The sequence below is a fragment of the Oncorhynchus mykiss genome, chromosome 25 (genome assembly GCF_057628025.1).
Source record: "Oncorhynchus mykiss isolate SJ-2025 chromosome 25, ASM5762802v1, whole genome shotgun sequence".
Classification (NCBI taxonomy): Eukaryota; Metazoa; Chordata; class Actinopteri; order Salmoniformes; family Salmonidae; genus Oncorhynchus; species Oncorhynchus mykiss.
In genome coordinates, this window is record NC_143046.1 from 90,182,941 (window position 1) to 90,195,587 (window position 12,647).

Here is a 12,647-nt window from a genome sequence, read left to right on the forward strand (position 1 = left end):
GTGGTATAAGGTGCTTTAGTAACAAAGTGGATGGCACTGTGATAAACTGCATCCAGTTTGCTGAGTAGAGTATTGGAAGCCATTTTGTAGATGAAATCGCCGAAGTCGAGGATCGGTAGGATAGTCAGTTTTAATGCAAATGCAAAGATAGTTTTAATTTAATGCAAATGTCACTTAATATGAACAAATATGAATTATTGTTAATGTTTAGACAATTATTTTTCATACGGAGTATCATGAATAAATACAGGTTAATTACACCTTTTTTTTACTATTACGTGGGCGAGTTTTATTTTGAAATGACCGAAATTCCGTGACCCGGAAGTACTTTTTTGGCAGATACCGTTTCCTAGATAGCACAGCCACAAAGTAAAAATTTGTTTATGTTAAAAATGTATGAAAACAAAAATAATTAGCTTTGTGGTCTTAATTTAAGGCTAGAGTTAGACATACGGTTAGCCGTGTGGTTATTAAGGTTAGGTATTAATTACAATTTTAAGAACATACATTTTTAGAAATAGGCGGGGTTTATTACTTTGTGGGTGTGGTAACTAGTGACGAGACGCTGATATCGAGTAGAACAAGATACCTTATTACGCCAAGACCTCGGTGAAGGAATTATCCAAAACATGGTTAGTTTTTGTTTGTTTTAAAATAGCATGTCTAAATTTGTGTTTAAGTGGTTTTTCCAGAGTTTAAAATAAAAAAAGATTCGATTGCTAGCTAGCCTTTTGAAATGTTGCGTGCATGTCAATCAACGGATGCTAACGCGTTAGCTAGCTAGCGAGCGAAGTGTGTTGTTTTTTAAACGTCTTGGTTATAAACCAGTCTGACATATTACATGGTGTTGTATTAATCTTCAACTAGATGTTGTAGTCTGCGTGTTCATTGACATGTCTGTGTTAAATTCCGAGTTACGCCTAGTTCCAGTACAAACGTTTTTAAGTTAGCGACAACAATAATTGTATCAATGGGGGATGGTAGCGAAACAGATGCCTGGCTTTTGGTCCTGTGTTGCAGGATGATCCAGCTCATAACTTTAACTGAGGTCGTCTAGAAATATTAAGTTACTGAAATTAAAGCATTTTATTGATGCTCTTCAAAGTAATATACAGTTGTACTCGTCATTCATAGGTCGTGTTAGTTCAAAGGCCGGTAGATGGCGATGTTGAGTCGTGTCATTTAACCGTCCGAAGGGAATGTATGCAACCGGTGTATGCAGCCAACTTGATCGGTTGAAATATGACGATACCAGCGCTCACTTCAAAAAATGCCCCGTAAGCCTCACCCCAGTGGGCAGAGCTAAGCATGTTGCCCTGGGACACTTTTTAATATGGTGAACCGCATATCATTTTACAATGGGTCCGCCTTGGTTCTGTATATTCAGATTATGCTAATATATTTGAGACAAGTGTATTGCAGTTCATTTAGTTTTTGACTTAAGTCAAGTATCTGTGAGTAGTAGACCTAAACAGGGGAAACAACGGAGTCCCAGACAGTTCACAATATAATAAACCAGAGAGGGGGTGTTTACTACATAAATTATTGGGACCCTTATAAAACAAGAGAGCAGTTTTGAAAGTGCAGTAACTTCAGTCGACAGGTATTTTGAACAGAGTAATTACAGAATAACTGCAATTATACTGCATTGTAACTGTAGCTACACTACAAAATTTAATGCAGTAAAAAAAAACTTAATTTGGTTGCAGTATTTGCAGTTATACTGCACTCTGACTGGAATATTTTTCTTGTAAGGGGATCTGGTTCATCTGGAATACATTTGAAATGTAAATGGAGAGATAATTAAATGGTGTATTCTTTGAAAAGATGGGTCTGGTTGAGAATAGAACATTCGGGTGGAGAATAGAACCTTCGGGTGGAGAATAGAACCTTCGGGTGGAGAATAGAACCTTCGGGTGGAGAATAGAACATTCTGTTTTCTGCCTGAGTGTGGTGGTGTTTACCACAAGTTTCTCGAAGTTCGTAATGAACCCCGTTGTCTTACCAACTACAGCAACAACTTTTATTATTTGCCCTTTTATAGAAAACCTTTTTAATGTATATTTATTGAACCTTTATTTAACTAGGCAAGTCAGTTAAGAACAGATTCTTATTTACAATGACGACCTACACTGGCCAAACCCGGACGACGTTGGGCCAATTGTGCGTCGCCCCTATGGGACTCCCAATCACGTCCGGTTGTGATACAGCCTGGATTTGAACCAGGCTGTGTCTTTAGTGACGCCTCTAGCACTGAGATGCAGCGCCTTAGACCGCTGTGCCACATTTCTTCTCATCTCAGGGATTTAACCATGGTGTAAAGTAGCTCAAGCCAATGCTTGGATATCCATGAGGAGAGGGATGGACGAGGGATGAGGCGAGGGATTGATTTCAGGGTGCTTCGTCAACAGACGGGCTGTGTCCCAATAGGGCACCTTATTCCCTATACATAGTGCACTAATGCTGACCAAGGCCCTTAAGGCTCTGGTCAAAAGTAGTACATTATACAGGGACAGTTGTAGGGAATAGGGTGCCCTTTGGAACACATTCTGCCTGTTGAGCCTCACCCAGCCTATAGGAAACCATTTCTCCATCCCATCCCCCCCAGTTAAGCAAACAAAGGGGGAGAGGCTGTGACTGTTAATTAAAAAATATTAATATATACATTTATTTATTTTTCAATTAAACTATCAATGACTATTTGATCAAGTTCCTTTTTTGTAGGTTTAATAAAACTGTGAATCCATCTTTTCATTGGTGGAATATTCAACGGACTGAACATTCTTGTACCAATGTGAGGAATTAGTTGCGTTGTGTTGTTGCTATTCAGCCTCGTCTAGCCTTGACGTGGAATAACGGAGTAAATACCTCTTGCCTTGGGAAATCGTTTTGGGGGAGAAAAGTAAACACTCCCAGTTTGCACACGTCTTTATTTGCTTTGCTGTAATGACCGAGTTACAGACCCGTGTAAAAGCATACATTAAATGTCTCTAACAATGTCTTTTAATTAATTTAATCTTTTAATTTAAAATGTAAAGCATATTCTTCCTTCATTCACCATTTTTAATAAGGAAAGAGCAAAAGCAGTAATAATGGCCAGCAGGCTCAGACAATATCCATAATGACTATAGAGAAAGGACTAACACTGGTCAGATGGCTTTTCATAAAGACGTCATGGTCTTCATGGTTCTGGGTGTGTGGCAACTCAGTGACTTGAGGGGGAGAAAGAACCAATGGAGGCAGGTATCAGGTAGGGGGGGGTATATCCAGGTGCCTGGCCAGGGTGTCCTCTGTCATGGTCCTAGTGCCTCAGCCCCCCCCCCCCCCCCCCTGGAAGGGGAGACAGAGAAAGACAGTGTTGCTGTGGACACTGGATAATCTGACTCACAAACACACACACATGTTTGACCTGGCTGTGATACTGTAGTACTACTTATGTAACTTTACTGAGTCGAGTCGGGTAGCATTCAACGTCCTGCGTTTTGTGTTAACCATGGCAACCAGAATTGTAAATAAAAGAGATGTGCCTCTGTCGCCGTTAAATGTATTGTCCATGTCAGCCAGGAACATCCTTTTTCAAAGAAACACCATTTATTTAAATCTCTAGTTGAGGAAAATACGGTTTTTAGTTTTTGTTCTGATCACAAGGAAAACCTAACAAGCTGATTAAACAACAGGATCATTACACAGGTGCGCCTTGTGCTGGGGACAATAAAAGGCCATTCTAAAATGTGCAGGTTTGTCACACAACACAATGCCACAGCTGTCTAAAGTTTTGAGGGAGAGTGCAATTTGCATGCTCACTGCAGGAATGACAACCAGAGAATTTAATGTTATTTTCTCTACCATAAGCCGCCTCCAAATTCGTCCAACCTGCCTTACTATCGCAAACCACGTGTCTGGCGTTTTGTTGGGAGCTAGCGGTTTGCTGATGTCAACGTTATGAACAGAGTGTCCCGTGGTGGTGGCGTATGGGCAGGCCTAAGCTACGGACCACGAACACAATTGCAATTTGAATGCATAGAGATACCGTGATGAGATCCTGAGGCCCATTGCCGTGCCATTCATCTGCCACCATCACCTCGTGTTTCAGCATGATAATGCACAGCCCCATGTCGCAAGGATCTGTACACAATTCCTGGAAGCTGAAAATGTCCCAGTTCTTCCCTGGCCTGCATACTCACCAGACATGTCACCCATTGAGCATGTTTGGGATGCTCTGGATCGACATGTACGACAGCATGTTCCAGTTCCCACCAATATCCAGCAACTTCACACAGCCATTGAAGAGGAGTGGGACAACAGTCCACAGGCCACAATCAACAGCCTGATCAACTCTATGTGAAGATGACGCTCCGACTCGGTACTGGTACCCCATGTATATAGCCAAGTTATCATTACTCATTGTGTATTTGTTCCTCATTCTTTTTTTATCTTTCTTTTTTCTCTCTCTGCATTGTTGGAAAGGGCCCGTAAATCAGCTTTTCACTGTTAGTCTACACCTGTTTGTTTAGGATGCATGTAACCAATAACATGAGATCATGTGTTGTTGTTGCAGTCTCACACGATCCTGTTGGTCCAGCCCACCAAGAGACCAGAGGGACGTACGTATGCTGACTATGAATCAGTCAACGAGTGCATGGAAGGTAAAATTGACAGCCAACTGAACTGACAGAGAAGGATATAGAACCCACATCGTCTGTGAGACAGTACTGACCCGCTGAGCAAAAAACAACGTGATGGAACATTTTTTAAATGCTGTTAGATGGTCAACCAGTTTAAACTTATCACTAATCTATAAATCTCTTTTCCAGGTGTGTGTAAGATGTACGAGGAACACCTAAAGAGAATGAACCCAAACAGTCCATCCATCACCTATGACATCAGTCAACTGTTTGACTTCATCGACGACCTGGCTGACCTCAGCTGCTTGGTGTAAGTCTGGGGGCGTTCCAGGAGGTGTTGCAACTTGTCTGTGTAGGCAACGTCTCCCAGTCCTAGTTGTTGTTCTTTCGTCTGAATGAGTCTGTCTGAACGATATCAAATGCCATACATTTTTTTAAATTAATTTATTAATAACCTGGTTGTTTTAATTTGCGTTAGAGTTGTTGTAAGGGTATTATGAATGCCTATAATGTCTTATAGTTCACTATAACACCAGCGTTAGATCTGCAGGTATTAAGTGAGGTGTCACCTAAGTGTGGAAACATCCTAGGGTTGAGGATTTCTATCGCCTCATAAGGCTCAATTTTGATCGGGACACTCCGTCTCTCTTTCTCCGCTAGGTACCGTGCGGACACACAGATGTACCAGCCCATGTTTTAATATATCGTTCCGTCTGTCTCCTCTAGGTACCGTGCGGACACACAGACGTACCAGCCCATGTTTTAATATATATCGTTCCGTCTGTCTCCTCTAGGTACCGTGCGGACACACAGACGTACCAGCCCATGTTTTAATATATCGTTCCGTCTGTCTCCTCCTAGGTACCGTGCGGACACACAGACGTACCAGCCGTACAACAAGGACTGGATCAAGGAGAAGATTTACGTGTTGCTGCGACGCCAGGCCCAACAGGCTGGGAAATGAGACCTACAGCCTCTAGTTCCAGGCTGACTGCACTGCGGACGCATGCCAGATAGAAACACAAGTGGTTTGGTGTTTAACATGTCTCCTAACCACATCCATACAATACGGCAATCTGATGACAACTGCGTAGTCAATGACATTGGTTGATGCAGTGCGACTTATGCAATGTAGTCTGCCTGGAACGCGACCAATCTGTGACGGAAGAGGTGGGGGGGGGTTTGATAGGATTGGAGAAGGGTTGAATTATGTTATGAGTCCTGGATATTATACTATTTTATAAGTTGTCTCGGTGAGAACTTTTCTAGTAGGATGGGGTGAAGTGTGATTTTATTTTATTTTTTTCTTGTTTGTATTTAAAATTGTTTCCCCCTCTTTATGAAGATGTCTTTTGTCTTTACTTAAATAAAATTAAACGGCAAGAAAAACTCTGGGTTTTTGTGTTAAATGTTCTGTACTCCTATGGAGAGGACTTGTCCACTGTGGCCTGCTTTGATTTCCTACTAAACTCAGAAATCAAAAAAGAAATGTCCCCCTTTTCAGGACCCTGTCTTTTCAAAGATAATTTGTTAAAATTAAAATAAAAAAAAAATCCAAATAACTTCACAGATCTTCATTGTAAAGGGTTTAAATAAACACTTATCTGTGTTTGTTCAATGAACAATTCATGAACGGGCACATGTGGAACGGTCGTTAAGACACTAACATCTTACAGACTAAGCATTAAGGAATGAGCGTTACACCGAGGCCTGTACTCAGGAGCGGGATCGATTTGGAGGTGGAGGGTCCGTCATGGTCTGGAGCGGTGTGTCACAGCATCATGAGGCAATCTCATCGCTGTGCGTTACAGGGAAGACATCCTCCCTCGTGGTACCCTTCCTGCAGGCTCATCCTGACATGACCCTCTAGCATGAAAATGCCACCAGCCATACTGCTCATTCTGTGTGGGATTCCCTGCAAGACAGGAATGTCAGTTTTCTGCCATGGCCAGCGAAGAGCCCGGATCTCGATCCCATTGAGCACGTTTAGGACCTGTTGGATCGGAGGGTGAGGGGTAGGGCCATTCCTCCCAGAAATGTCTGGGTACTTGTAGGTGCCTTGGTGGAAGAGTGGGGTAACATCTCACAGCAAGAACTGACAAATATGGTGCAGTCTATGAGGAGGAGATGCACTGCAGTACTTAATGCAGCTGGTGGCCACACCAGATACTGACTGTTACTTTTGATTTTGACCCCCCCCCCCCCCCCCCCCCCCCCCCCTTTGTTCAAGGACACATTATTCCATTCTGTTAGTCACATGTCCGTGGAACTTGTTCAGTTTATATCTGAGTTGTTGAATCTTGTTATGTTCATACAAATATTTACACATGTTAAGTTTGCTGAAAAACGCAGTTGACAGTGAGAGGACATTTCTTTTTTTGCTGAGTTTATATTGTAAGAACCTTAGGGATATTAACAGAATATGAATGATTGTTCACATCAATGGCCCTGTGAGAAGTTTGATGCTCACTTTGAAATAATATTTATTAGGGGGAAGTTCAATGATCTTTACTGAAATATTAATGTGCACTTATTGATGCATTATTTTAGTCATATGCCGTTTGGTTTATTGTGGGGGTAAGGCCTGTCAGTCAGTGGCTATTTGACGCTGTTTTAATTACGCTGCATGGGTCATTTATTTTCTCACCAGGCCATTTCTGGACATGTTACATTTGGAAATGTTTCAAATGTCATTGATGCCTTTTAACGAATCATTCATTGTAAATGTATGCAACATGATATGATTTTAGACCGTCGCTACTGGAATATATGAGAAATCAGACCGCTAGCTGAATTATAGGTTTATGAAAATTATATATTTTGTTTTATTTAACCTTTATTTAACTGGGCAAGTCAGATCTTTAGAGGACAGGTGTTTCCATTTGGCTTTCCGTAGTCCTCATACATGCATAATGAAATAGCTCCGAAAATGATCCAAGAGAGCTGGGATATTTAAAGCAGCGTTTGTAGAACGTCCGCATGATGACAGGAGCACACAAGAGAGAGAGAACATGCAGCGTTCCCATCTCTTCTTCACCAGTGAAGGACGTAGCGGCAGCTGGGCCACATCTCTTCTTCACCACTGAAGGACGTAGCGGCAGCTGGGCCACATTGCTGCCTTCTACTGTTTTCTACCTTTTGTGTTCTGGTCGGCTCTCTCTCTCACTCTTGTTTCGCGCACCCACCCCAGTCCCACCCCTCCTCTTAGCATCTCAAAAGACCACTGAGAGAGAATCGATGGCGCAGAGGCCCGCCTTGCTGACAGGACAATAAAACCACAAAAGAAGAAAAGGGTGAGTTTTTTTTTTCTAAGTTGAATTGCGGGAATTTTCTCTAATGGCAGAAGGAGACTGTGGACGAAGGAGTCTGTAGCTATATTTACACAGCATCCTTTGTTGTTTTCCGCTGTCCCCCCCCCCTCCTCTCTCTCACCTCTCGAAAGAAATAAGCATCACCACCATCCATAGCAACTATCTGTACCTTATTTTAGATGTGAGATCCAACTCTCACCCCCAAAATGTACAGTGTATAGCCTATGCAAAATATAACGACAAAAACACCAGTGTATTATTTAAGACATATATAGATCAACGTTTAAATTGTGCGGGATGGTTCGAGGTCGGTCGTTTTTAATTCAATGCTCGCTGCGGTAACGTTTACCGTTTACCGCGGCGGGTGTGTGTGTGTGTGTGTGTGTGTGTGTTGTGGTTGTAAACAAAAAAAAATATGACAGATCGGTGGAGGAGGTCGGTCTATTTTAAGGGACCTCCCCTGGAAATTGAGCGAGAGGGGTAGGAAATGGAGCGAGTAGCCTAATGTTGTTACAATGTGTTATGGGTTAATTCGCACTCGCTTCTCAAGACTGCTCGCTTAAAGGGAGGGGGTCTCCACCGTTTTGGGGGTCTCCACCATAATCGCCCAGAATAATCTGTTTTCAAATAGGATACTATTTTTCTCACCTACATTTTAAAGCCCATAACATAGGAAAATGGCATATAAACAGAATCATATGAACCATTTCCCACGACATAAAAGATGATGTTGAATGCCATTGATATTGCCTGTTATTGTGTGGCTACTATTTCTACATGCCATTGATATTGCCTGTTATTGTGTGGCTACTATTTCTACATGCCATTGATATAGCCTGTTATTGTGTGGTTACTATTTCTACATGCCATTGATATTGCCTGTTATTGTGTGGTTACTGTTTCTACACACCATTGATATGGTCTAATGGACACCCATTCATGTCTGCAATCACCCTACACATCTGTTGTACTGGGCTGTAATGTATCACATGTACATCATATAACACAGCAATGTGTTGGGGCTCCCGAGTAGATCAGCGGTCTAAGGAATGCTAGATGTGTCACTACAGACCCTGGTTCGACTCCAGGCTGTATCACAACCGGACGTGATTGGGAGTCCCATAGGGGCGGCGCACAATTGGCCCTGAGTCGTCCGGGTTTTGGCCTCGGTAGGTCGTCAGTGTAAATAAGAATTTGTTCTTAACTGACTTGCCTAGTTAAATAAAATAAAAACACAAATATTTTGGATGCAAATAAGAATCCAAGCAACACACATAATATAGTTGGTTGCTGTCATTTCTATAGAATACAGTAACCAAATGACAGATTCATGACGAGAGATGTCCTGAGAGGACTAAGCCCGGACTGTTGTGGGTAACAGACATGGGTCTAAAGCAGAGGACTGGTAAGACTTTAGTAGTGACCTTAAATAACCCCTCAACGTGGCCATGTTGTGCCCTTAGGACCTGCCTTAGTCCGCTCCGTTGTGAGATCCAGGGATGCCCCGTCAGACCGAGGACCTGCCCCAACAGTCCTGCCTCCTCAACTGGGCACCGCTTTGCTGACAGCCTCTAATCCCCTGGAGCCTCTGGAGCTTCTGAATCCTCAAACCCAAGGCAGAGGTTCCCATGAGGCCCCCCAGGAGAACTCAGCGTGACACCTCTGTATGGGGCCTCCAGCATATGCAGTAGGTCTGAATCAATCCGTGCCCTTTACACCAGATATATAGTATGTTTCACACACTGTTAAACCACTGAAGGAGGAAATGTATGGGGTGCCCTTCACACCAGATATATAGTATGTTTCACACACTGTTAAACCACTGAAGGAGGAAGTGTATGGGGTGCCCTTCACACCAGATATATAGTATGTTTCACACACTGTTAAACCACTGAAGGAGGAAGGGTATGGGGTGCCCTTCACACCAGATATATAGTATGTTGATTTGTTACGTGCGCCGAATACAACAGACGGGAAATGCTTCCTTTACAAGCCCTTAACCCACAATGCAGTTCAATAAATAAAGTTAAGAAAATATTTACTAAATAAACTAAAGTAAAAAATGTAATAAAAACGAACAATAAAACAACAATAATAAGGCTATACACAGGGGGTACCGAGTACCGAGTCAATATGTGGGGGTACAGGTTAGTCGTGGTAATTTGTACTTGTAGGTAGGGGTAAAGTGACTATACATAGATAGATAAACAGAGAGTAGCGGGAGTGTAGAAACAAAGAGGGTGTCAATGTAAATAGGTTGGCTATGGGGTGCCCTTCACACCAGAGATATACAGGACCAGTCAACAGTTCGGACACACCTACTCATTCCAGGGTTCTAGAACACCTACTCATTCCAGGGTTCTAGAACACCTACTCATTCCAGGGTTTTTCTTTATTTTTACTATGTTCTACATTGTAGAATAATAGTGAAGACATCAAAACTATGAAACAACACATATGGAATAATGTAGTAACCAAAAAAGTGTTAAACAAATCAAAATATATTTTATATTTGTGATTCTTCAAATAGCCACCTTTTTTGCCTCGATGACAGCTTTGCACACTCTTGGCATTCTCTCAACCAGCTTCATGAGGTAGTCACCTGGAATGCTTTTCAATTAACAGGTGTGTCTTGTTAAAAGTTCATTTGTGGAATTTATTTCCTCTTAATGCATTTGAGCCAATCAGTTGTGTTGTGATAAGGTGGGGGGGAGGAGATAGCAGAAGATAGCCCTATTTGGTAAAGGCCAAGTCCATATTATGGCAAGAACAGCTCAAATAAGCAAAGAGAAGTGACAGTCCATCATTACCTTAAGACATGAAGGTCAGTCAATCCGGAACATTTCAAGAACTTTGAAAAATCCTTCAAGTGCAGTCGCCAAAACCATCAAGCGCTATGATGAAACTGGCTCTCATGAGGACCGCCACAGGAATGGAAGACCCAGAGTTACCTCTGCTGTAGAGGATAAGTTCATTAGAGTTACCAGCCTCAGACATTGCAGCCCAAATAAATGCTTCAGAGTTCAAGTAAGAGACACATCTCAACATCAACTGTTCATAGGAGACTGTGTGAATCAGGCCTTTGTTGTCGAATTGCTGCAAAGAAACCACTACTAAAGGACACCAATAGGAAAAAGAGACTTGCTTTCGTCCAGAAACACGAGCAATGGACATTAGACCGGTGGAAATCTGTCCTTTTGGTCTGAGTCCAAATTGGAGATTTTTGGTTCCAACTGCCATGTCTTTGTGAGATGCGGTGTGTGGGTGAACGGATGATCTCTGCATGTGTATTTCCCACCGTGAAGCATGGAGGAAGAGGTGTTATGGTGTTGGGCTGCTTTTCTGCTGACACTGTCTGTGATTTATTTAGAAATCAAGGCACACTTAACCAGCATGGCTACCACAGCATTCTGCAACGTTGCGCCATCCCATCTGGTTTGGGCTTAGTGGGACTATCATTTGTTTTTCAACATGACAATGACCCAACACACCTCCAAGCTGTGTAAGGGCTATTTGACCAAGAAGGACCCCCGACCTCAACCAAATTGAGATGTTTTGGGATGAGTCGGACAGCAGAGTGAAGGAAAAGCAGCCAACAAGTGCTCAGCATATGTGGGAACTCCTTCAGGACTGTTGGAAAAGCATTCCAGGTGAAGCTGGTTGAGAGAATACCAAGAGTGTTTAAAGCTGTTATCAAGGCAAAGGGTGGCTATATGAAGGATCTCAAATATAAAATATATTTAGATTTGTTTAACACTTTTTTAGTTACTACATGATTCCATGTGTGTTATTTCATAGTGGTGATGCCTTAACTATTATTCTACAATGTAGAAAATAGTAAAAATAAAGAAACCCCTTGAATGAGTATGTGTTCTAAAACTTTTGACCGGGAGTATAGATAAACCTAATATGATGACTGCGGTATACAACATAGAAGCTTATCAGTTTCTGATCATCTTTACCATGCTTCTTCACCTGAGATTGACCCTCGATTGCTAATCAATCAGTTCTCTATTCTCCAGGCTCCGCTTTGTCATCAAAATGGACAACCTTGCGATGAGTGACATGTATCCATCGTGATTTTCCCTGGACTTTTACTGCTGACCTCATTATGAGCAAAACTTGATAAAGGACTTTCCCATCTTGGCCCTAATGTCTCTGTTACATTATTATTTTTTTTAACCATCACCCACGGTCCTGGTACTACGTCATGTCCCCCCCTCCTCTGGAGTTATTCCCCTCGGCCTCTTTTACTTGTCTGACTTGATTTCTCTTACTGCATTAGAAAGTTATATTCAACAGCTCCTCCAGTGGAACATCCGGTGAAATTGCAGTGCGCGAAATTCAAATAAAATTATTACACGTGCAATAAACCAAAATTAAGCTTAACTTCTTGTTAATCCAGCCACCGTGTCAGATTTCAAAAAGGCTTTACGGCCAAAGCAGACCATGTGATTATCAGAGGACAGCACCCCATCAAACAAACACATGACAGTCATAATTCAACCCGCCAGGCGCAACGCAAAACTCAGAAATAACGATATAATTCATGCCGTACCTTTGAAGATCTTCTTCTGTTGGCACACCAATATGTCCCATAAACATCTCAAATGGTCCTTTTGTTCGATAAATTCCGTCATTATATCCCCAAAATATCCATTTATTTGGCGCGTTTGATCCAGAAAAACACCGGTTCCAACTCGCCCAACAT

The 12,647-nt window shown here is 42.2% G+C and overlaps 2 protein-coding genes across 4 annotated transcripts in view; both read left to right on the forward strand.

Moving 5' to 3' along the window:
- The first annotated feature begins 510 nt into the window (after positions 1-510).
- On the forward strand, positions 511-6,014 carry LOC110505943 (enhancer of rudimentary homolog). 3 transcript variants are annotated; one of them, XM_036962851.2, is made up of 4 exons: positions 511-632; positions 4,559-4,646; positions 4,815-4,935; positions 5,487-6,014. In XM_036962851.2, exons 1-4 carry the CDS (start codon positions 630-632, stop codon positions 5,587-5,589), a joined length of 315 nt encoding a protein of 104 aa, XP_036818746.1. In that variant the 5' UTR covers positions 511-629; the 3' UTR covers positions 5,590-6,014. The 3 variants fall into 3 exon arrangements, with proteins under 3 accessions (XP_036818746.1, XP_036818747.1, XP_090077572.1); XM_036962852.2 differs by having other exon boundaries at positions 4,559-4,604; XM_090221446.1 differs by lacking the exon at positions 5,487-6,014 and adding an exon at positions 5,352-5,406.
- Positions 6,015-7,467: 1,453 nt separating this feature from the next.
- Positions 7,468-12,647, forward strand: part of LOC110505944 (uncharacterized) — a 55,666-nt gene continuing 50,486 nt past the window's right edge. Inside the window, exons 1-2 of the mRNA XM_090221444.1 lie at positions 7,468-7,918; positions 9,400-9,623. The gene's annotated coding sequence lies outside the window, so the exon portion shown is untranslated. The remainder of the gene's footprint in view (positions 7,919-9,399; positions 9,624-12,647) is intronic.